General features: G+C 54.8%; 5 protein-coding genes across 5 annotated transcripts, besides 4 other annotated features; 3 read left to right on the top strand and 2 right to left on the bottom strand.

The window, feature by feature from the left end:
* Window positions 1-1,408: 1,408 nt before the first annotated feature.
* Window positions 1,409-4,169: a sequence feature (repetitive element).
* An 81-nt stretch (window positions 4,170-4,250) lies between these two features.
* CYME_CMJ277C (hypothetical protein, conserved) lies at window positions 4,251-5,333 on the top strand (the record flags this gene model as incomplete). Its single annotated transcript, XM_005534927.1, has 1 exon — window positions 4,251-5,333. The coding sequence occupies one exon, from the start codon at window positions 4,251-4,253 to the stop codon at window positions 5,331-5,333; it is 1,083 nt and encodes a 360-aa protein (XP_005534984.1).
* A 1,576-nt stretch (window positions 5,334-6,909) lies between these two features.
* CYME_CMJ276C (hypothetical protein, conserved) lies at window positions 6,910-7,506 on the bottom strand (the record flags this gene model as incomplete). The annotated part of the gene is made up of 1 exon (XM_005534926.1): window positions 6,910-7,506. The coding sequence occupies one exon, from the start codon at window positions 7,504-7,506 to the stop codon at window positions 6,910-6,912; it is 597 nt and encodes a 198-aa protein (XP_005534983.1).
* Window positions 7,507-9,655: 2,149 nt separating this feature from the next.
* On the bottom strand, window positions 9,656-10,174 carry CYME_CMJ275C (retroelement; the record flags this gene model as incomplete). Its single annotated transcript, XM_005534925.1, has 1 exon — window positions 9,656-10,174. The coding sequence occupies one exon, from the start codon at window positions 10,172-10,174 to the stop codon at window positions 9,656-9,658; it is 519 nt and encodes a 172-aa protein (XP_005534982.1).
* A 1,389-nt stretch (window positions 10,175-11,563) lies between these two features.
* Window positions 11,564-14,799: a sequence feature (repetitive element).
* Window positions 14,120-15,770: a sequence feature (possible transcribed region).
* CYME_CMJ272C (phosphoglucomutase) lies at window positions 14,967-17,141 on the top strand (the record flags this gene model as incomplete). Its single annotated transcript, XM_005534924.1, has 1 exon — window positions 14,967-17,141. The coding sequence occupies one exon, from the start codon at window positions 14,967-14,969 to the stop codon at window positions 17,139-17,141; it is 2,175 nt and encodes a 724-aa protein (XP_005534981.1).
* A 2,128-nt stretch (window positions 17,142-19,269) lies between these two features.
* Window positions 19,270-20,523: a sequence feature (possible transcribed region).
* A 1,383-nt stretch (window positions 20,524-21,906) lies between these two features.
* On the top strand, window positions 21,907-23,583 carry CYME_CMJ270C (cytochrome P450, family 710; the record flags this gene model as incomplete). Its single annotated transcript, XM_005534923.1, has 1 exon — window positions 21,907-23,583. The coding sequence occupies one exon, from the start codon at window positions 21,907-21,909 to the stop codon at window positions 23,581-23,583; it is 1,677 nt and encodes a 558-aa protein (XP_005534980.1).
* Between the last annotated feature and the right edge of the window lie 77 nt (window positions 23,584-23,660).

The following is a 23,660-nucleotide window of genomic DNA, read 5'->3' as shown; positions in this document are numbered from 1 at the left end:
GGCAAGATAAAGGTCGCATTCGAATCGACCTTGACTAATGTACATCTGATTCTACGCTAGCGCTGCGGCAGACACTCAGTGAACGACTGGAATGCAGGAGGCGCTGGTGGCATGTGCTCTCAAACACCCCGTGGAGGGTGCATCTCAATCGACAACGTATCTCTCGAGTACCGCAGCGTTACTCCTATTCCCTTATGCGCTACGACTCGATAGGTTTCGCATCATGGAATATTTGTGGGATCGCCTCGGTATTGAACTACGAGATATCGAATTACCAGTACAGTAATGAAGAACTGATACAAGTCGAGGACTGTACAAAAGGCAAAAGAGACCCAACCAGACACGGAGAAGGAGACACAGAAACCTCATGATCCGCCTAGATGCAAAGTAACCAGAGAATGTAGCTCAGGAAAGAACCCGATGAAGAAGAAAACCAACAAGAGAAAAACAGAAGAATAGGAAGAAGAACTCCCGAACGAGCCCACAGGCGGGGGCTCCAGCGAGCCCATCACAAGTCGTCCCCGAAAGAGCACCCCAGCAGGAACTCAAGAAAGCCGTCGCCAAACCGAGTCACCTACTCACAGCGCTGAAGATCCGAAAAGTTGTGCATACAAATCTTTAGACCAATTGGCACGAGAGTTTGTAGATGGGAATCAGAAGATTGCCGGAGAGCTGGGACTGCTTGCACCAGAACGCAACAGTTGCAAACCTCAGTGCCTGAAACGACGTACCAATACCCGGATTGACGAGCATCACCGACTCTATCAGATCGTCAACCACACCGCCATACGCGCCAACGCAGGAGACAAGGAAGCGAAGGCAGTCCTAACGGCGCTACAGGCGCAACATGAAGAAGCTATCAAAAGAAAGAAGAAACTTTCCAGAGAAGACAAACGAGAGGATCGAAACCGCAAAATCGCCTCCCTAGCGAAATCTATGCTAGAGAGCACCAACGAAGATGAGACCTGGCGCTACATTCGATCGAGACTGGACCCACCAAAAAAGTGCCTGGGGCTCACACCAATCGTTTATGAGGAAGCGCTGAGGACGGAGCGTGCCTCAGTGAATGAGGCCTGGACGGACCACGGCACAGAGCTGCATGAAGACGCAACTGGGCACTGCCAAGACAGAATCTATTGGCACCAATATGCCGCAGAACTACCGCGCCTCGAACCGGTACCGGAATGGAACGACCCAATCTTCTGGCCTGAATCTGTTCGGACCGTGCTATGCTCAAGCAACCGCAAAACACCTGGCATCGACGGTATCGCGGCGGAGTGGATGAAACTGGTGATCCCAAAAGACGGGACAAGAGGGACACTATCGATACCAGATGAACCTGACACAAGCTTAGGCAAACGCCTTGTGGAGCTCATCCAACGCATGTTCGAAGAGGCGTACATCCCGGATGTATGGAGGACTGCCGAGGTCGTACCGATCCTCAAAAAGGACTCCGACGTACACAAACACAGACATGAACAACTACCGGACTATTCGCCTCATCCCGTCAATCATGAAGCTACTTTGCGCCATTCCCACGAACCGGACTCAGAGAGGCCTCGTGGAACGCAAGTTCTTCGCCCCAGAACAGGCTGGATTCCGGAGCCACGAGGAGTGCATGAGCCATGCCCTGACCCTCATTGATGGGTGCAACGTCGCTCCATTAGCGGCCAACAACCAGCTTACGTATGCTTCATCGACTTCCAAGAGGCCTTTGACACGGTCCCGCACGAGGCTCCATTTCTGAAGATGGAACGAGCCCAAGTCTCCGGAAAGTGCTTAGCATTCTTCCGTGCGCTCTATGCAGACTCATGGATGCGCATCCGACTGGGCGACCGCTCAAGAACCCCTTCCAGAAGAATCCGCCGTGGACTGCGGCAGGGCGAGCGCGCATCCCCGCTCCTTTTCAACATCTTCATCAACGATCTGCTGAACAACTGCAGACAATACGGGCTTGAGGTGCCGTGGATAGACTGTGGAGATGCCCGATGAGGAGCCCTCACGTAGGAACCGCCTCGCAGGCTGTCTCGTTGCGGACGATGTCGTGCTGTTGGCACCCGCCCCGGAAACGCTTGCGGGTAGCATGGAACAAGTCAGCGACTGGGCCGATCGCTGGGAGATGAGCATAGGAGCATCGAAGTGCGGCGCCATGGTCATCCATGGAGACTCGCAGAGCATTCGCAATCGCTCGTGGCGGTTGCAGAACCAGGAAATTCCGATCGTGGAAAAATATCGCTACCCGGGGGTCTGTCTAACGCCGACGATCGACGAAGAGGCACACGTCGACGAGATGATCGCCAAGATGCATAGACGTACAGCGATCGCACGTCCATTCCCATCCGACCCCTCTATCTGCATAGCAATTCGTACCAGGGCACTAAGGATGTGTATCATCCAGCCTGCGACCTGTGGTGCTGAGTGGTGCGGCATGAACCACACAAATGCCTCACGTCTGCAGACAGCCGCCAACATGGCAATGTGACTCGTTGTTGCTGTTGGATGCTCAATGTAGAGCAGAGCAACCACCGCGCTGGCACTCGGACTTGAACTCCAAATAGCCTCGACAGAAGCGACAGCAGCAGGTTGCCGGGCACGCATATGGGGCAAAGGGCCAACTATGAACACCTGGTTCGATCGGATATCCATGCAGACCCCAACGCACCGCAAGAACACTTGGATGAAATCGACGCAGATTTGGCTGAAGCGCCTCTTAGGGGACAACACGCTCCCCAATCGTTCCCCAGGAATGTACAAGGCTCCCGCCGCCTCAAGCGAACGGTCCAAACAGCAATACGGAAACGTAGACACGGAACCAGGAAACCGATGGAGTAGCCTTGTGTGTACACTATCGGCGGTTGAAGAAAGATCGTCCAGTCCCGCCCTCTGCTGCGCCCTCGACGAAGCATGAATATGAGAAGGAGGCGGATCCTGCGACGCAGGAAGCAGAGGATAACGACCTATTCGTTGGCGCGGCGATGCATAAAGATGAGAAGGAGGCGGGTCCTGTGACGCAGAAGGTGGAGGATAACGGCTTTATCGTTGGCGCGGCGATGCATAAAGATGAGAAGGAGGCGGATCCGGCGACACAGAAGGTGCAGGATAACGAGTTTGTCGTTGACGCGGCGAAGCATGAAGATGAGAAGAAGGCGGATCCTGCCCTACAGAAAGTGCATGTGAACGACTTTGTCGTTGGCGCGGACTCCGGAAACACATATATCGTAACCATCGTTGTGCCCAAGCTCGCGGAGGATGGTACCGACGGCAACTTGCGTCAGAAAGACATGCGTCTTTTGAGGTTCTCGACAGCGAGATACAATCGGGAATCGGGAATCATGAATGCGAGGAAGAAAACCGAGAAATGGAATTCAGGAATGAAAGATCACCTTGAAGCTTTGAGCGAGCTGACGAGCCGAGGAGCCGACTTTGAAGCTTTTCGGAAATTCATGGAATTTCGCATGGCACATTAGGATGCGCTGTGGGGGGCGGTATACAAAGCCCCGGTGGGCTCGTTTGCGAATGAATTTGTATTTTGGTAAGCAGCGGGCGTTCGCGATTTTCTTCAATCAGTTGAGTGACCTGAAGGAGGATGGAAATCAGAGGCTAGTAGTAGCGTACGGAGCGGGACACTGGAAGACCCAAAAAGGGACCACGCCAGCTCCAACGGCAAAAACATATAAGGAGTGTGCAAGGCGTTTCGTCACGATACATGTAGACGAGTTCCGAACGTCCTATACACACCATGAACTGGGCTGTACACTCCAGAGGGTCGAGATGGAAAAGTGCCAGAGGAGCCCTGAGGAAATCGCAAAGTACGGACCGCTGACAGACGAGCAAATGGAAAGGAGGGCGAAAGTGCGAGGGCTACTAGCATTAGGAAGTACAATCAATTGCAAGAAACGTATGGAGTTTGTGAACCGAGACTTTAATGCCGCAATCAATATAAGGAGATGTGCGGTGCTGGAGAAAAGACCTCCAGAGTAGACACGGGAGAACTTTGTTGGACAACCTCTCAAAGTGGAATTATATGAGAAAAGATTGGAAGCAGTAGTAGGTGGCCGATGCAAAAGGGCTGGGAGGCGTCTACACCGCAGTTGAAAACTTCTTGTCCAAGGCGGGCTTCTCGCCAATACTGTACACCGCTGGCGTCGTTCGAGTGTAAAAGGCGGTGGCGGTGGCGGTGTGCGTGCACTTGAAGCACCCGAGCATCGGAGGTATGGGACGCTTTGTGGAGCGCTCAGAGCCTTGCCTGTATGGAGCCGGGGGTAGTTGACTTGGTTCGCAGAGCGGAGAAAGAGGGTCGGTATGAGCTGCTCGTGTTCTGTACCCCCGGACTGCAAAGGTCGTGTCTTTCTCGTGCTGTTGCCGGGGCTAGCGTCGATCTGGTGCTTGAGGTTGATATGGAAGGCGATCATTTTGCGCGCCGCCCGCATCCTTCGGAGCACGTGGAGGCCTCGATCGAAGCCCGTTGGGTTGAACAGCAAAAAGTCCTGGGCGACAATCTCTGGAACGCAAGCAAATTTCGTCTCAACGCAATTAGGGTTTCGTGTCGCCACGAGCAGGGCGTTGTCCATCGAAAATTTCACCTTGAGGTCGGAGCGACTGATTATCGTGCGCACCAGGGAACGACGCTTGCACCGAATGCACTGAAAGCCTTCCGCTCAGCAGAGCGAGGCGCTCCATGGTGTCATCTCGCTAACGCTATTGGCAACGCGGCCATCCTGGAGACAGCAGATGGCAAGATTGTGTGCCAGCGCCGTAGCAGTCGCTTGGGGGAAGCCAGCGGACGCTGGGTCCTTCCGGGCGGGCATCCAGAGCCATCGAATGTTGCAACCTCCATCGACGTGACTCAGGGGGTCTGGCAGGAATTTCTAGACGCGGTGAAGAGCGAACTATGCGACGAGTTGAATCTGCCGACTTGCAGAGTATCTGATCCAGTGTTTCTCGGTCTTGTTCGTCGGAAGGTCGACTGGCGACCGACGTACGCGTGCTGGTGCACTACCTCGTTGACATCAACGGAAGTGGAATATTTATGGATGCAGGGCGGCAAAGACACTGGTGAGTCGACGATGCTCTATTTTTTGAAAATTCCCGCTCACGACGATGATCTCCTTTTCCCAACCGATTCGTACGCAATGTTCTTTGAGGCATGCGGACTCAGGGGTCAGCGTGCGGAGCATGAGACCGACCAGCGCTCGCCGCTCTTCCCGAATGAAATGGTAGAAGATCATCGAGGCGCATTGTGCCTGTACTGGATACAGCGCCTTTTCGTGGCGGAGTTGCTACCGATGAGCCATGACGTCTGCGAATATTTTTTGCGCCCAATTCCGAAATGAGGCATCTCTGGAGCGCACACTACGCTGAGCGAAGTGATATGCATGCGGGGAGCAGGCATCTCGAGTGCGTCGGGGAGTTTGCGACTCGTGACGTGCTTCGTACATGCGTGATGCGAAAGGACGGCAGCTGGAGCCCAACGCTGAATGTAAGAGACGCAGACGTTTCGCGCTATGCATCGAAACGCGAGTCGCCCGGCAGCGAATTTTCATTCATATCGACAGCGGTGAACTTCAGAACGCTGGAGTACGATGAAAGCATGGCGTCCTTGGGACTGTGGATGCTGGACCGCGTGATGCGTTGCATTTTGGTTTGAAGCGGTTCGTCGCTCGTGCTTTCCGTCTGCGCAACAAGAACACATACGCCGCAGGGGGCGCATGATCTCTGCGACGCGCTGGCGTAAGTTTACGAAACCGCTCGTTCTCACTCGGTCCCGCTCGTTCCCGTTCGATCCTACGTTGCAACTCATATCCTGCGCAATCCTCTTGAGCCATGCATGCTACAAGATAGAGGTCTCCTGCCCAGTCGACTTGTCACACCTCTGGTTAGTGGTGCAAAAATCTCTGGAAAGAGCTTTCAGATACTACTGTCGCGTCGTTCATTCAGACACCTTATCTGTGCTACGAGTAGACGGACCCAGTGAATGTTAAGTTTCGCGCGCTGGATGGAATTTCACCAAGGAACAGCACCGCTTTGCGCAATGCAAGCCTCCGGGGTGGTCAAGAACACAGACAAGAAAGGTAATAGGTATGACAGTCAGCGGTTCTCTTTGGTTGCACGCTCAATAACTGCCTGACGACTTTCAAGCATGAACGTACCAAGTCTCGTACGTTTTCGAAACCGACGGCCGCGCCATGTTTCTCGCAAAGTGCGCGACGAGTTTCCAAATTGCGGACGCGGCAAGTTCCGTATTCGTGCCCTGGCACCCCCATAAGCGCAGACCGACGCTGACTTGTCCGGGCCTTGCTCTGCGCTCGTTGCTGGGCGCTTGTTGGCCGATGCTGTGTGATGATACTCGCGTACGGGCGGACAGATTAAGGCACTTGGGTTACAAAATGATCCACGATTGCATGTTGATGTCATACGCGCAACTGACAGCATTGGTGAAGCACCATGCACGAGCTGGGCACCAGGGGTGGCATATTCGATGCTGTTGCCCAGCGGCAACATATGTATTTGTTCACCGGTCCAATAGCCGGGTTCTCGCTGCTTATAAAGATCAAACGTTGCGCGTTCAAGGATGCCTCAGGTCTTGCGAAACGATCCCCCGGGGCGTTCGGCGAGAAACCCCTGGCATTCGCGCATCCGACGGGTATCTCTGATATGCACAGGGGATTTCACGGCCAAATGCACCTTGATTTTCCGTGGCGATGCTAACTTGTGCACCACCAGGCTAGAACTCTGAAGCGCTTTAGATCTTCACTGATCATTGGGGCGTCAGTGCTCCTTTTCAGCAGAGCTGCCACCACTCCAGCAAAAGCGGTGCGATCGTGCCGGCCATAGAGCGGCTCGTATGACCCCGCCTCATATCACCGACGAAAGACACCCTCAAGAGGACCCGTGCTGCAGAATGCGCGTTCACTCCGGTTCGATTCGCACGTAAAGCGAGCATCGCCGCAGCATCGTCGCGTAGAACTCGGCGTGCTCCTGAGCGACAACGGTAACCACAGATTCCCCAACAGCTTGGGCCTCTTTGAAAATTCGTCGCGCCTCCTCCTTGTCCATTTTTGGGATGGTCTTCACTAGCGATTCTATGACGTGCTTTTCCTCATATTCTTTGTCGCCTAGTAGAATCACTTTCCACATCGGCACGAACTCCGTGTCCGTCACACGCTTCGTTTTCGGGCGCCCTCGAACAGCGCCCGCTTCTGCCTCGACCTCCTTTACCGGTTCTGGCATACGGAAGGTCTCTCGCTTCACTTCGGTTTTCGGCCGCCCAATTTTAGGCGCGGGCATCTGCCCTCGCACCAGTCGGTGTCCTGGTGTCCCGCGTGCATGCGTGCGCGACCCGTCGAGCGAAGAAGCCGCTGCTCCAGCTACCACCGCACGCCGCACTCGACAACGCAAACGTTCTCGTCGTTGCCGCAAAGTCGAGTCCAGTTTGCCGATATCCGTATACCAAGAACAAAAACCGAGTAGGCCGTTGCAAGCTTTCATTTTTCGAAACAGTTCCATCCAGCGTACCGCTCTAGCCTCTGCACACGCAAAATAAGAGTTACGGATCTATGGAGAGCGCTCTGGCCGGCGCGCCTGCAGCGGCGCAGAGCTTTCCGGCGATTGCAGCGGCGCAGAGCTTTCCGGCGATTGCAGCGGCGCAGAGCTTTCCGGCGATTGCAGCGGCGCAGAGCGTTCCGGCGATTGCAGCGGCGCAGAGCGTTCCGGCGATTGCAGCGGCGCAGAGCTTTCCGGCGATTGCAGCGGCGCAGAGCTTTCCGGCGATTGCAGCGGCGCAGAGCTTTCCGGCGATTGCGCCGGATCGCGGCCGCTTGTCCGCCCAGGCGCTGCTGGGGCGGTATTTGTTTTTTCGTTGACAAAACGTTTACTTAGGCCAGCGTTCTCCGATCACGCGCATTTTTCTTTTCTTACTTTTTTCTCTTTTTTTCAGTGCGCCGTGAAGTATCCATCAAACAGGCTACTCCCAAGTTCCATTACCTATACTTCGTCTCAGATATTCTGGTCATCTCATACGTCCTATCGTGTGCCCAGAACCTGTCCTAATTATCCGCAATAGCGTCTTTACCTTTGGTACAGATGCATCATGGAGACAGAACGGCTTTTCTATACCACAAAGGGCGTCGGCTCGAGGTGTGCTTCACCCGACGTAGAATCGAGTCTCGTCGTCAGTTTGTGCTCGGACAGTCTGCGGATGCAGGCTTGCCTTCGCTGCACGACACGCTGGAGAAACTTGACTGTTAGGATATATCGTGGGAGCCGCCTCTCTCCTTCGTGATCATGCATGGAATGCGTTGTCGTCGGTTGGAAATGCGGATTTGTGCTTGACACCCACCACAAAAGGTGGGCGCAGAAAGCGCACTGGGCCCGTGTGCGCATCCGATACGCTGGACCTCATGCCTAGAACGTAGCATGTGAGTTTGTTGGCCACTAATGAGCACTGAGGATCTGTTAGCGGACCATCAGTTGCCAGTGCTGCACTCAAAGTGAATGTCCGGCCCTCGGCTATCATGGTGATGCCCAGCTGCTGCTGTCCTTCAAGGAGCTCGCTGCGCTCCTGCTTCCAGCGCGGGCACTGTAAGCCTAAATATGTCAGCGTCTCGGGGATTTCGTCTCGATAGCAGGGACAGTGTGACTCCCAGTGCGATTCCAGTGTCCCTATATGGTTTAGAGCCGGTGCCGCTAGCCAGAAGCCATCAACGCGGATTTTGGCGAGCCACTGGGTACCTCGAGCAAGTCCCGGGAATTCCAGCGCCTCCCACCAGTACTTGCATGTGTATGCTAGGTTGTAGTTCCGGTATAGAGTTAAGCCGGCGTTACTGGCGCGACTGGTTCCGTGTCTACGTTCCCAAATTGTTGTTTGGACCGTTCGCTTGAGGCGTCTGAAGTCTTCTACATTCCTGGGGAACGATTGGGGAGCGTGTTGTCCCCTAAGAGGCGCTTCAGCCAAATCTGCGTCGATTTCATCCAAGTGTTCTTGCGGTGCGTTGGGGTCTGCATGGATATCCGATCGAACCAGGTGTTCATAGTTGGCCCTTTGCCCCATATGCGTGCCCGGCAACCTGCTGCTGTCGCCTCTGTCGAGGCTATTTGGAGTTCAAGTCCGAGTGCCAGCGCGGTGGTTGCTCTGCTCTACATTGAGCATCCAACAGCAACAACGAGTCGCATTGCCATGTTGGCGGCTATCTGCAGACGTGAGGCATTTGTGTGGTTCATGCCGCACCACTCAGCACCCCAGGTCGCAGGCTGGATGATACACATCCTTCGTGCCCTGGTACGAATTGCTATGCAGATAGAGGGGTCGGATGGGAATGGACGTGCGATCGCTGTACGTCTATGCATCTTGGCGATCATCTCGTCGACGTGTGCCTCTTCGTCGAGCGTCGGCGTTAGACAGACCCCCGGGTAGCGATATTTTTCCACGATCGGAATTTCCTGATTCTGCAACCGCCACGAGCGATTGCGAATGCTCTGCGAGTCTCCATGGATGACCATGACGCCGCACTTCGATGCTCCTATGCTCATCTCCCAGCGATCGGCCCGGGCGCTGACTTGTTCCATGCTACCCGCAAGCGTTTCCGGGGCGGGTGCCAACAGCACGACATCGTCCGCAACTAGACGGCCTGCGAGGCGGTTCCTATGTGAGAGCTCCTCATCGGGTATCTCCACAGTCTATCCACGGCACCTCAAGCCCGTATTGTCTGCAGTTGTTCAGCAGATCGTTGATGAAGATGTTGAAAAGGAGCGGGGATGCGCGCTCGCCCTGCCGCAGTCCACGGCGGATTCTTCTGGAAGGGGTTCTTGAGCGGTCGCCCAGTCGGATGCGCATCCATGAGTCTGCATAGAGCGCACGGAAGAACGCTAAGCACTTTCCGGAGACTTGGGCTCGTTCCATCTTGAGAAATGGAGCCTCGTGCGGGACCGTGTCAAAGGCCTTTTGAAAGTCGGTGAAGCATACGTAAGCTGGTTGTTGGCCGCTAATGGAGCGACGTTGCACCACTTCAGTTAGGGTCAGGGCATGGCTCATGCACTCCTCGTGGCTCCGGAATCCAGCCTGTTCTGGGGCGAAGAACTTGCGTTCCACGAGGCCTCTCTGAGTCCGGTTCGTGGGAATGGCGCAAAGTAGCTTCATGATTGACGGGATGAGGCGAATAGTCCGGTAGTTGTTCATGTCTGTGTTTGTGTACGTCGGAGTCCTTTTTGAGGATCGGTACGACCTCGGCAGTCCTCCATAAATCCGGGATGTACGCCTCTTCGAACATGCGTTGGATGAGCTCCACAAGGCGTTTGCCTAAGCTTGTGTCAGGTTCATCTGGTATCGATAGTGTCCCTCTTGTCCCGTCTTTTGGGATCACCAGTTTCATCCACTCCGCCGCGATACCGTCGATGCCAGGTGTTTTGCGGTTGCTTGAGCATAGCACGGTCCGAACAGATTCAGGCCAGAAGATTGGGTCGTTCCATTCCGGTACCGGTTCGAGGCGCGGTAGTTCTGCGGCATACTGGTGCCAATAGATTCTGTCTTGGCAGTTCCCAGTTGCGTCTTCATGCAGCTCTGTGCCGTGGTCCGTCCAGGCCTCATTCACTGAGGCACGCTCCGTCCTCAGCACTTCCTCATAAACGATTGGTGTGAGCCCCAAGCACTTTTTTGGTGGGTCCAGTCTCGATCGAATGTAGCGCCAGGTCTCATCTTCGTTGGTGCTCTCTAGCATAGATTTCGCTAGGGAGGCGATTTTGCGGTTTCGATCCTCTCGTTTGTCTTCTCTGGAAAGTTTCTTCTTTCTTTTGATAGCTTCTTCATGTTGTGCCTGTAGCGCCGTTAGGACTGCCTTCGCTTCCTTGTCTCCAGCGTTGGCGCGTATGGCGGTGTGGTTGACGATCTGATAGAGTCGGTGGCGCTCGTCAATCCGGGTATTGGTACGTCGTTTCAGGCACTGAGGTTTGCAACTGTTGCGTTCTGGTGCAAGCAGTCCCAGCTCTCCGGCAACTTCTGATTCCCATCTACAAACTCGCGTGCCAATTGGTCTAAAGATTTGTATGCACGGCTTTTCGGATCTTCAGCGCTGTGAGTAGGTGACTCGGTTTGGCGACGGCTTTCTTGAGTTCCTGCTGGGGTGCTCTTTCGGGGACGACTTGTGATGGGTTCGCTGGAGCCCCCGCCTGTGGACTCGTTCGGGAGTTCTTCTTCCTATTCTTCTGTTTTTCTCTTGTTGGTTTTCTTCTTCATCGGGTTCTTTCCTGAGCTACATTCTCTGGTTATTTTGCATCTAGGTGGATCATGAGGTTTCTGTGTCTCCTTCTCCGTGTCTGGTTGGGTCTCTTTTGCCTTTTGTACAGTCCTCGACTTGTATCAGTTCTTCATTACTGTACTGGTAATTCGATATCTCGTAGTTCAATACCGAGGCGATCCCACAAATATTCCATGATGCGAAACCTATCGAGTCGTAGCGCATAAGGGAATAGGATTAACGCTGCGGTACTCGAGAGATACGTTGTCGATTGAGATGCACCCTCCATGGCGTGTGTGATCGCACATGCCACCAGCGCCTCCTGCATTCCAGTCGTTCATTGAGCGTCTGCCGCAGCGCTAGCGTAGAATCAGATGTACGCTAGTCAAGGTCGATTCGAATGCGACCTTTATCTTGCCCGACGCTTTAACCTCCCCTCAACAATTGGGAACAGTCTGCAAACCACCCTTTCAGCGGCTACGTATCCGCTCCCCAAACACATAGGCGGGCAAGCCGCTTATTCCAGCTTCGACAGTGAACATACTGCCAGCCGTCTTCCAAAGTATCCGCCGAAATTGTTCCCAAAGTTGAGGTAGGTAGCCAAGGTAGGAGGTAAAACGGAGCCCGAGTCCGAGGATCGATCCAAGATTTGCGCCCGAACCTGCAGCGTTGATTCGGGAGGGGCGGATGACTAATCAGGATTTTCGTCAACATTTTCTGGTGCTACTGCCGCCGCCCCTCCGTTCGTTGCGGTCAAGGTCCCTGGCGTGGGCTTCCTTCGCCGTCGCCCAAGCACCCCGCGTTAACCCACTTTCAGAGCTTCTCCGGAAAAACTAGACCTCTAAGGCGGGCGTGGTGTGTGGGTCTTTAAGATAGTTGTTCTTTAATAAATAGTTTGCGACTAGTTTGTTTTGTTATCGGTGTTTTTGTACCCGGCGTTTTGCTCACCACGACCAGATCGACGCCGAGATACCTCGGAGATCGGCCAGTCTACTGACACGATGCGAATGCCGCCGTTGAAGGGAAACGCGATCCTGATCAGTAGCGTGTTGTTCTACTGGAAAAATTGGATTTCCGTTAAGGTCTTAGCAGAGTACAGTTTTTTAGTTCATTTTTCTTTCAAACCTCAAACAAGTGTGTTCAAGTTTTTTTTCGCAGTATATAACAGAAGCGTTCACAGAGCGTTGTTTTTCAAAAAAAAACTAAAAAAGGAAAGCTATGAAAAAGCAAGTCCACGATCCTGGAGGCCCAGGGTCGCCGGCTGCCAGAAAAAAAAACAAAAAACAGTGCCGAGTCCAGAAGAAAAGGGAGAGAAGAAGAACCGAAAGGGGAGGCCCTACGTTGAAGGCTGCAACAAAGACGACTTTACGACGAGATGGTGGTGAAAACCTTCCTTCTTAAACATATCAAGGATCCGTGCAACGAAAAGTTGCGAGACGCTATCAGAAACCATGTCGACTCGTACTCCAAGAGTATTGTCAAGGCGTCGTCAGTACTGATGCATTTGGTGAGGGAGATGTATCGCGACGTGACGCACACGGAAACAGTCGAGATTCCTGACGAGTTTTTCGACAAGACGTTTATTCGTCACCTGATGCTTGGCACAGCGGAAGCGCTGAAGGAAAATGTGCTAGTGCACGCCCTCCACGAAAACTTGGTGGAATTCCGCTTCGAAGGTAATCGATACAGGGGTGCCTCGGATATTTAGGCATACGGAGCGAAAAAGTACACCACGAGTCTGAAGAACCATTTGACAGTGAACCTCGAACGTTTTATGATACGCGCGGTGGGTACACTCTACCCGGGCATCGCTCGCAACGGAAAATGGGCGATTATCAATGGCATCATGAAAGATCGCAAGTATGAAGTTGAGATCGAGTTTGTCGATAAGAAGGCGTCACGCAGGAGCGCAAATGAAGCTTCTGTAATCCGTGCGGCTATCCAAGAGTATCGTGCAGTCCTGGGGCTGGCGAATTTGGCAGAAAATTGATCAGAGTTGAAAAAAGATAAGGAAAGATACTACCGCCTCATCCTGTGATATTTCGTGTTTCTGGACCGAGAGCTCGAACGCGAAGCGGAGATGAAGCTGAGTGAAGAGACAAATCAAGAGTGGGAGAGACGGAAGGCTTTCCTAATGGGTAAGCGCTTCAACGGCGTTCCAATGTGCAATATCAAGTCACATTTCGTGACTATCGATTCAGGCGTCCTTTACGGCATCATGAGGGAGATCTGTCCGGAGTTCGATGTGAGCAGGGAGGACTTCATCGGTGAAAACCGGGAGACGTACTGGAAGAGTATCTTCGACTTCAAACGTCTCAAAGTCAGCAAACAAAAGGTATTTGCTGGGTTGATCGAAACCGATGGAGTAGCCACGTGTGTACTCTATCGGCGGTTGAAGAAAGATCGTCCAGATCCGCCCTCGGCCGCGCCCGTCACGAGGGATGCAGAAAACAAAGAGGAGGATTCTGTGATGCAGGAGGTGGAGGATAACGACCTTATCGTCGGCGCGGCGAAGGATGAAGATGAGAAGGAGGCGGATCCTGCGACGCCGGTGGTGCAGGATGACTACCTTGCCATTGACGCGGTGAAGCATGAAGAAAAGAAGGAGGGCGGGTCCTGTGACCGAGAAAGTGCAAGATAACGACTTTGTCGGTGGCGCGGACCCTGGGAATACGAATATCACAACCATCGCAGCACCGAAGCGTGCAGAAGATGGCGCTGATGGTAACTTACGTCAGAAAGACATGCGTCTGATGAGGTTCTCGAGAGCAAGATACTATCGAGAATCCGGTATAATGAATGCGAGGAAGAAAATCGAGACTTGGAATTCAGGAATGAAGGATCACCTGGAAGCTTTGGGCGAGATGACGAGCCGAGGTGCGGACTTTGAAGCTTTTCGGAAATTTATGGAAGTTCGCGTTGCCCATTGGGATGCACTCTGGGAGGAGTATACAAAGCCCCGATGGGCTCGTTTGCGAATGAATCTGTATTGTGGTAAGCAGCAGGCGTTCGCCAACTTTTTCAATCAGTTGAGTGCCCTCAAAGAGGACAAGACTCAAAGGCTCGTAGTAGCGTACGCAGCAGGGCGATGGAAGATTCAAAAAGGGTGTACACCAGCTCCAACGACAAGGTTGTACAAGGAGTGCACAAGGCGTTTCGTCACGATACCTGTAGATGAGTTCCGAACGTCCTACACACACCACGAGCTGGGTTGTACACTTCAGAGAGTCGAGATGGAAAAGTGCCAGAGGAGCCCTGAGGATATAGCAAAGTACGGACTGCTAACAGAAGAGCAAATGGAAAGGAGGGCGAAAGTTCGTGGACTCTTTGCATTAGTAAGTGCAACCAGTGATGGCAAGAAACGGATGGAGTTTGTGAATCGTGACTCTAACGCCGCCATCAATATAAGGAGATGTGCGGTGCTGGAGGAGAGACCACCAGATTGGACAAGCGCGAACTTTGCTGGACAATCTCTCAAAGTGGAACTATATGAGAAAAAAGGGAGCAGTAGCGGGGGCCGGTCGAAAAAGACGAGGACGTCTGCACATTGGTTAATGACGACTAGTCTAGGTCGGGCTTCTCGCCACTACTGTACTGCTGGCGTCGTTCGAATTTCGAACGGCGTTCGGATCGACAAGTCGTAAACGCGTACTGGGATTTGTAGACTACGCGTTCATTCGCTGCACTCTGTAGCAGCAGCTGCGGGCGAGCCGCACGGGTGCACGTCCCAGGGAGTGCATGGTTTCAATCGAGGATGCATCCACTGGGATGGACTGCGTAACTTACGGCAGATTGGCGCCTCGTTGTGAGTGCGGCTGGTTTCCGTGCCTGGCGTTTACCGTGAACTACACGCCGAAACGAGCAACGCTGGCGCGCGGGACCTACTGGAACCCAACCAGGGCAAGTTCTTACTTGTGCCAGAGCGCGTGGCGTCGCCGCAAGTTTGCAGGCAAACGGGAACCGAATCAAACCTCTAGACTCGAACGCAGCAAAATCCGATGCTCTGCAATCGACTGGAGTGATCTGTTCCACCAAGAAACCGTCGTGTACGAGGAAAGCACACCGCTGTGCGTTGTCCAGGTTCCAACGTCACCGATACCTGGTCAGAAGACGGGCACCTCTGGCATACGAAAGCGCACACGTGAGGTAACACAGACACCAAACTTTTTCGAGAACTGGTTTCAATCCCTTTTCGATGTGCTGGTCGAGCGATACGGGCGCACGTGCCTCAACCGGGCAACACTCGTTGTCGGTGGCGACGGCCGCGAGGGCAACCAGGCTGCCCTTCGAACACTGCTCCGCATCGCTGCCGCCAACAGCCTGCAGCGGCTGATCGTGCTCGGACCGGACGCTATCGCTACGACGCCCGCTATCAGTGCGGCGATTCGAGCTGCTGGTGCCCTGGGCGGGATCGCCCTGACGGCGAGCCACAACCCTGGCGGTGTTGATGGCGACTGGGGTGTCAAGTACAATATGGAAAACGGTGGTCCAGCGCCGGACTCATTTACGTCCCTAATTTACGAGAGAACCTTGACAATATCTAGATATTTAGAGGTGGAGGCGTCGGATCCGGAGGCGCTCTGTGGCCGGGACGGGTTCGACGGTGTCAATTTCAAACGGATCCAAACGGTACACCGTTTTCGGATCTTGCCGGAGGGCGCTCGCGATGCGCTCCAGTCCCCGAATCCGGACAGACTCCCACACTCGGATGGCGGGAGGACTTTTGAAATCCACCTCGTTGATGCCACTGCAACGTACGTGGAGCTGATGGAAGGTATATTTCATTTTGAACGATTAAGAGCGCTCTTGCGTCTCCCAAACTTTAACATGGTTTACGATGCGATGTATGGATCGACTGGTCCGTTTGCGTTCATGATTTTTGGCGAAAAACTCGGGTACTGGGAGTATCCCTGGTTCCGGCGGGGTCAGTATCTCCCCGACTTTGGTGGCGTTCATCCGGAACCTAATCTGGAGAACTTGGCAGACTTGGTTGCCGAATTCTTTTCCGATGAGGATTCACCCGACTTTGGCGCTGCTTCCGATGCCGATGGTGACCGATATCTTATTCTCGGGCGTAAGTTCGTCGTGCAACCATCAGACTCGCTGGCGATTATGTTGGATTACGCACTTCGACCGGATTTTGCCGCATACTGCAGATTTGATGGTGGCCTTATTCGAGGCGTCGCTCGCTCGATGCCGACGAGCTCTGCTGTTGACGTCGTTGCTTCACGCCATAATATTAGGTGCTACGAAACGCCCACGGGGTGGAAATATTTCTGCAATCTGCTCGACGCGGGCCTGGTCTCTCTATGCGGAGAGGAGAGTTGCGGGGCGGGCGGGGCTCATATCAGAGAGAAAGATGGTTTGTGGGCTATTCTTTTTTGGCTGTCAATTTTGGCGTACCATAATCTCCAAGTCGCTCCGGGATCGAAAAGCACAAGTGTTGAGGATATTGTTCGAGCACACTGGGCTCACTACGGACGCAACTATTACGAGCGCTGGGATTTTCACGGAATCGAACGGACCACAGCCGAGCGCTGGATGCGCAACCTAGAACGCTCGGTCGAAGGCGGCGAAATCCTCAGCTTGCGTATCGATGGACCACAGCTCTATGCCGCGGATGTATTTCATTACCAGGATCCAGTGGATGGCTCCTGGGCGCGAAACCAGGGCGTACGGTTGTTTTTCTCATCTGATCGGAGGATGCGAGCCGTTCTGCGGCTCAGCGGGACAAGTTCAGCGGATGCGACCCTGCGCGTTTACCTAGAAAAGTACGTTGCCCCCAATGACGGAGACGTTCAAGCTGTTGGGGAACTTGCCTCGAGTTTTGTGGCAGATATTGGGCGCGCAGCTCTTCTCTATTGTGGAATCGTCTCGGAGCTTGGCCGAGAGCGACCAGACCTCCGTGCTTGAACTTGCAGCTAGGTGCCATCACTCCTGACGAGGGCAGTGCCGATCTTCGTCGCGGTAATGCTGATTGCCGTTGTTGCCGTCGTTGTCGCATGTCGTGGGCTCGCAACGGGATCTTGCGTCCAGAAACAATGTGGAGCAGTTAAATGCTCGAACTTGCGGTATCGCTGATATGCAGGATCCCGCGGACAGATAAGGAGGCGCCGCTCGGGACCCTGGTTATTCTTGCCCAAAAGCTTAACGAGACCTACATGGAGCTCTCACCTGGTATCTCTGTTCCCGATATTCAAATTTCCCCGAGATTTTTTAGGATATAAAGCCGCGAGATTCCGAGTGCAGCAATACCTGCATACGTTTTACGCCTAATTCATCGATGAATGGTCGTCTTTTCGGGGTGACTTCCTCAACGCCTCGCCGCTGGAAGTTGTTACGTCACCGGAATGACCATGATTTGCCATGCTCCGGAACAAGTGTTCTTAAAATAATCGATTTCATTATCTGAGTCACATGCACAAGCCCCCATGCTTCTCTTTACTCTACGTGCGGCGCGCTCGAATCACGCATGCGTCAAGTTTTCAACGTTTTGGTTTCAAGGCAAACGGTTGGCACGGCGATTCATGCCGCCCAAGTGACCACAAAAACCGCTGCGCTTCGTTTATTGACGACCTTTTCACAAGCCCATACCAAAAATTTACTGAACATTTCACATCGAATAATTGGCTCTGTTCGCAGGACATACACTCCTTTCGTTGCGCTCATCGACGCAGCAGCATCCGAGAGCAGCATTATAGATCTCACGGGATCTGCTCCAAGAGGCTCCCTTTTCATCTGCTTGCACGTAAAAGGGCCTTGAACTCCAGCTTCAGTCATTCCAACAAACACACTCACTAGAGAGAGGGTCACTGTTTTGCGAGATGGCAGCATAGACGGATCGAAGTTCCGTTGCTCCTTGTAGAGACCAGATTTTTCCAAACGGTACTTCTTGTTTCATCATGGACAATACCGCATTTCCCGAATCCTTCATCGAATGAGGGAGCGTGCTCGTGCACGGGTGGCAGAGAGCATACTCGCTAATGGGATCACCCAGGAAACCCCTGTGATTCTAGGTTACGACGACGGGGTGCACAGACGGAGGGTGGCATCGAGGGTTCGCGCTGCCGCGCCAGAGGGCGTGTATCGAATGGCGAAGCAAGCTTTCGTGCGCTAGAGTATAGCCCTCAGTCAAGGAGATCTGATGGACTTGGGGGAACACCTGTCCAAGGCAAGTCTCATCACTATGCAGGGAGCAGTATGACTCTATGAAAAGAAGGTGAAAATGGCAAGCGAAGCGTAGATCGCAACTTCCGTATGAGTCTCGAATCCGTTGGCAACTAACGGAAACTAGGAACTCGGGACTTGTACGCGATCATCATCATCCATCGACTTCTGACAGCAATGCTGCAGGTACGCGAGAGTCTGACATACTAAAAGCTGGAAATAATACAGAGGAAAAGGAAGCAGTCGCAGACAAAGCCCGCGGAAGCTGGTGCTGATGGATGTTGAAAGCGTCTCGAAACTTTGCAGGCGCGTTTCATTAGGTAGACCCGTTCGGTGTTAGTCTGACACGGGTATTAACAAGAATACTTGCTGTACACTTTACGCGATATCCGTAGATATATCGATTAATGAAACGAGATTATTGTTCAGCAACTGCGTGGGAATACCATGCCGCGCGTATCTATCCACGCCGCTTCGTCCGCTCTAGATTGCCGAACGTGCCATACCAGTGACCGGCCTCGGGCAGCAATCCAATGCCTTGTCTCTGGGTCACTGGTTCTGCTCATCGAGAGTGCTCAGCGCCTCAGGGCAGTGCTCAAACCCAGTCCCAGACGAACTGATCGAACGTTCGCTCGACCCACAGCCGCTGGACGCCCCGGGAGCACGGAACATTGCCGGATGCTGATCGACAGGTTCATGTCTCGGTACAGAAAAGTGCTTGCGCGCCTGGTTGCTGGTGCAGTTCCAAGGTGGCAAGCCTCTCGCCTTCGATTGCCTCGCCATCTGGCGTTCGGCCAGCATACCGCACACGGTATCGTGCATCCGACGCTGGTCCCGGCTCGTGTGCTCTACCGGTTTCAGCATGCATATGTTCTAGTCAGGCGCGTACGTCGTCATGAGGGCGTCAGTGAACGACCTTCGAAATCGATGCCTGCACTCACTTGAGGCGCGCTTCGACGGGGCACTGGAGCAACCGATGTTTGCTGGAGGATGTTCATCGCGGTGGGCTACCACTCAACGACGCGACTTGCCGGTCATTCCCTTTCCACAACCGCTTGACTAGGTGCCGAGTGCAAGACTACCGGCCTCCGCACAGACGAAACTGCAGGCTATCCGAGCACAGCGCCAGACACATCTGCCGTCGATCGTCTGTACAGGCCAGTCGCACGCTCGTGTGCTCTCTGAATAACGCGCATAAACGCATCACCGTCTGCACAGTACAATACGACGCTGAGAGCGTCGCGATGCGCCCTGATGCCGTCATTCCACTTTGTGGTATGTCGCCTGGCGTCCATGATGCCCGGGCCCCGATGATGCCGCGCTCTGGAAGAATCCTGTCGCGGTGCCGATGGTGTCCCGAGCAGCCGTTGTGCTGCCGCACGAAGGTTTGATCGAGAACGTCGAGGCGGGTAAGGACAGCTGGCCGCCGTGCGTACGGAACGCGCTCGAACAGCCGCTCGACGAGATGCGCCCCAGCGAGGGAGACGAGGGAAGCGCGAGCAAGTCGGCACACACGAAGCTTGAGGCCATCAGCGAATCTTTTCGTTTGGCCGTTGGTAGGCGACTGAACGGCTGCGTCACCACAAGCACCGGTACTGCCGCCATTCAAGCTTGTCTCTTGTGTATGAAGTGCAGCTCGCGTCTCTCTGAATGCCGATACAAAGCTGTACCGGTTATTCCGAGAACAGTCTCATCCAGTGAGACGAAACCCCGTCCCTGCTGGAACCGGTGTTTGTGTTTCATGGGGAAGCTTAGCGAGCGAAGCTTAACGGGCGAGAGCTGCATACGGAAACATACTTCTTAGTACGAGTTCGTGTCTCTTCATCAATGCTCGTCTCAATAGAGCGGAAACTTCATATCCTGTCGCTTCTTTGACAAAACTGGTCAGCAAAAGTATGCTATAGAATGCGTTGTCGAGTGAGTGCGCAGCCGTATAGACAGCGTTTGCGAGGATCAGGGTAGGGTGCACGGCATCCGTTGCACGGACGACGAGGACAGAGGATTCATCCGCCTACTGAGCGTAGAGTGACCGACTTGGACCAGTAATGTCGTTATCTCGCCAGCTAGCAGCGACAGCACAGAGTCTTTCCAGGACCGCTTCTCAAACCGAATAACACGTCCCGTTTGCTGAGTACCTGAAAGTAAAATAGTCTCAGATAATGTACTTGAACGTGTGTTCCGGAATTCTCTGATCTGAGTAAAACGTGAGCATCATGCGCAAATCGAGCCTTCCGCATGATTTTTCCCTTCCACATCTCCATCAATTGAGGGTACTTGCAATTCGCTCGAGGTCATACACAGTCGAGTTCGAAAATAACAAAGCGTTGCATATCCTGTGGGGCATTCTTCCTACTACGTAATGTCGGGCATCGCCTGCGGGAAATCAGCGTACCCCGTCGACTGCACCATCTGGTGCCATTACGGGACGCTGCACGATGTTAGATGCATACACACACACAGAGAGAGAGAGAGAAGCATCAACACAAACCCCCCCCCCTCCCGCGATCGTGTAGCCAGCAGCGTCGGCGACGCAGCACAGCGACTCCCCGCCTCGCTCCCAAGCATCACCATCATCACCATCATCATCATCATCAACAGGCCTCAGCGGCAGCGCAATCGATGCGTGGTGGCGCGCATTGCCCCGCGTGACGCATCCGCATCGACCGGGTGCCTCGCTGCCCTACGTCTGAAGGCGAGCGGTCTATGGATGCGCACGCACGCACGCACGCACGCACGCACGCACGCACGCACGCACGCACGCACGCACGCACGCACGCACGCACGCATTGCGGCTGTCGCGTCGTCGATGCGTGCTGCTCGATGCCGCGCATTTCATTATTCGGTGAAGGCGCGTTTCAACACAATCAAGTGTAGCAGTATTTCGGGGAACACCCGTCTTGTGTGTATTCCAAACAGGGTCGAAGTGTGTGTGTGCATCTCTGGTTTGGTCCTGTCGATATCACTGTTTTTATTGTCTGCATCAGTGTGTTTGTGTCTGTGTGTGTGTACACGTGTGAACGCTTGCCTCGGGCTCTGACACGATCGAGCGCGCTTGACCCGGCGTGACGGTGCGCAGCTGTGCCGCACGAGTCTGAGTCTAGTGCGGCGAGGGAAAGCAAGGACTGAATCACAGCAAGGGCAAGGCTAGTCTAAGCCGTGCTTGAACTCGGTAGGCTGAGCGAGACCCCGTCGAGCGAGGCGTTGCTGAGCTGCGCGTGCCGTGCTGGGGCGCAGACGCCCCCGAGAGGTTGCTGGAGACTATTTTGGAGCGGCACCGAGCAGAGCGCTTTGCTCGTGAACCAAGTGCGTGCCGTTTGTGTATACGTTTTGGCGAAACGCGCAGCGCTTGAGCGGGACCGGTCAGCGTTTGCTGCTGTCCAAAGGCGCGTACGCTGCTGAAGCACACGGGCGCGCGCCTCCTAGTCGTAGACACACGCGTTCGCGTTCGCGATCGCGGCCGTACTCGCTGGCGCGTGCGCGTGCTTGAGCATCGAGCGCAGCTGCGACAGCAATGATTGAGACGGCCTCGCTTACGCGCTCGACGCCTGTGGCAGCAGCCGAGTGGGTGGTATCGGTGGCGCGGCACTGCCTGCGCCGCGCGGACGCTGCGCTGGGGATCGCCGGCTGGGGTACCGCCAGCCGTGCGCTGGCGTACGTTGCGCTGCTGGTGCTCGGCCTCGCGATCGCAGAGCAGGTGCGACTGCGGCGCTGGGCGGGCTACGGGCGAATCCCAGGCCCGCGGTTTGTGATTCCGCTCATCGGGAGCATCGTGGAAATGGTGCTGTCGCCGTACGGGTTCTGGGAGCGGCAGCGGCGCTTAAACCCGTGCGGCCTGAGCTGGAATGCGCTGGCGGGCTTCTTCGTGCTTTTCGTGACGGACACGGACCTCAGCCGGTACGTGCTCAGCGAGAACGGCCCGCACGCGTTTGAGATGATACTGCACCCGAACGGCTGGCGGATCCTCGGGCGGAACAATATTGCCTTCAAGAGCGGCGAGGAGCACAAGCTCCTGCGGCAGTCTTTTCTGCGGCTGTTCACGCCCAAGGCGCTAGGCATGTACGTGAGCATCCACGAGCGCCTGATTGGCGAGCACCTGGCGGCGTGGCTGTCGGGGCGCGGCACGGACGGCACCGCGGCAGCATTTGAGGTGCGCCCGCGCATCCGCGACCTGAATCTGCGGACGTCGCAGACGGTGTTTGTGGGTCCGTACCTGCGCGATCGGGAGCGCTTCTGTGCGGACTATCTGCTGATCACGCAGGGTTTTCTTTCGTTCCCGTTAGCGCTGCCTGGGACGGGCCTGTGGCGTGCGATACGGGCGCGGGAGCGTGTACTACGGGACCTGACTGCGTGTGTACGGGCGTCGAAGGAGCGTTTCCGGAAGGACGCCGAGGCGGAGCCGCAGTGCCTGCTGGACTTTTGGACGGTGTCCGTGCTGGAGGAGGTTGCAGCTGCGAAGCGCGAGAACCGGGCGCCGCCCAAGTACAGCGCGGACCACGAGATGGCGGACGCCATGCTGGACTTTTTGTTTGCGTCTCAGGATGCGTCGACAGCGTCGCTGGTATGGACGACTGTGCTGGTGGCCGAGCGACCCGACGTGCTGCAGCGGGTGCGCGAAGAGCAACAGCGGCTGCGCCCGCACGACGAGCCGATCACCTACGAGCTGCTGGAGCAGATGGTGTACACGCGCGCGGTCGTTCTGGAGGTGCTGCGCTTCCGGCCGCCGCCTGTGATGGTTCCGCAGGTTGCGAGCAAGCGGGTGCAGCTGCCGAACGGCTACGAGGTGCCGCGAGGTGCGCTCGTGGTGCCGAGTCTCTGGACTGCGTGCATGCAGGGCTTTCCGTCACCTGAACGCTTCGATCCGGAGCGGATGCTGCCGCCGCGGCAGGAGGAGCAAAAGTACCGGAAGCATTTCCTGACGTTTGGCTGCGGTCCGCACATGTGTGTCGGGCGGAACTATGCGATCAACCATTTGATGTGCTATTTGGCGGTGCTGGCGACCACTGTGGACTGGACTCGGGTGCGCACCGTGCACAGCGACGAGATCATCTACTTGCCGACGATATACCCAGCGGACAGTGTTATTCGTGCGCGTTGGCGTGTTGCGGACGCAAGCACTGGAGCAGGCACTGGGGCAGGCACTGACACCGCTTGCACATCGGAGGCCGTACCAGTTGTCGTAGCGTCGTGACAGGATTAGTGAACCGTTCGGCAACATCTTCGACCAGGTGGCATTCCATTCATTCATTTATTGAACAGTCGATCTGT

The sequence above is a fragment of the Cyanidioschyzon merolae genome, chromosome 10 (genome assembly GCF_000091205.1).
Source record: "Cyanidioschyzon merolae strain 10D DNA, chromosome 10, complete genome".
NCBI lineage: Eukaryota > Rhodophyta > Bangiophyceae > Cyanidiales > Cyanidiaceae > Cyanidioschyzon > Cyanidioschyzon merolae.
Note: the sequence above shows the minus strand (reverse complement) of the source record. Positions and strands in the feature narration are given on the sequence as shown.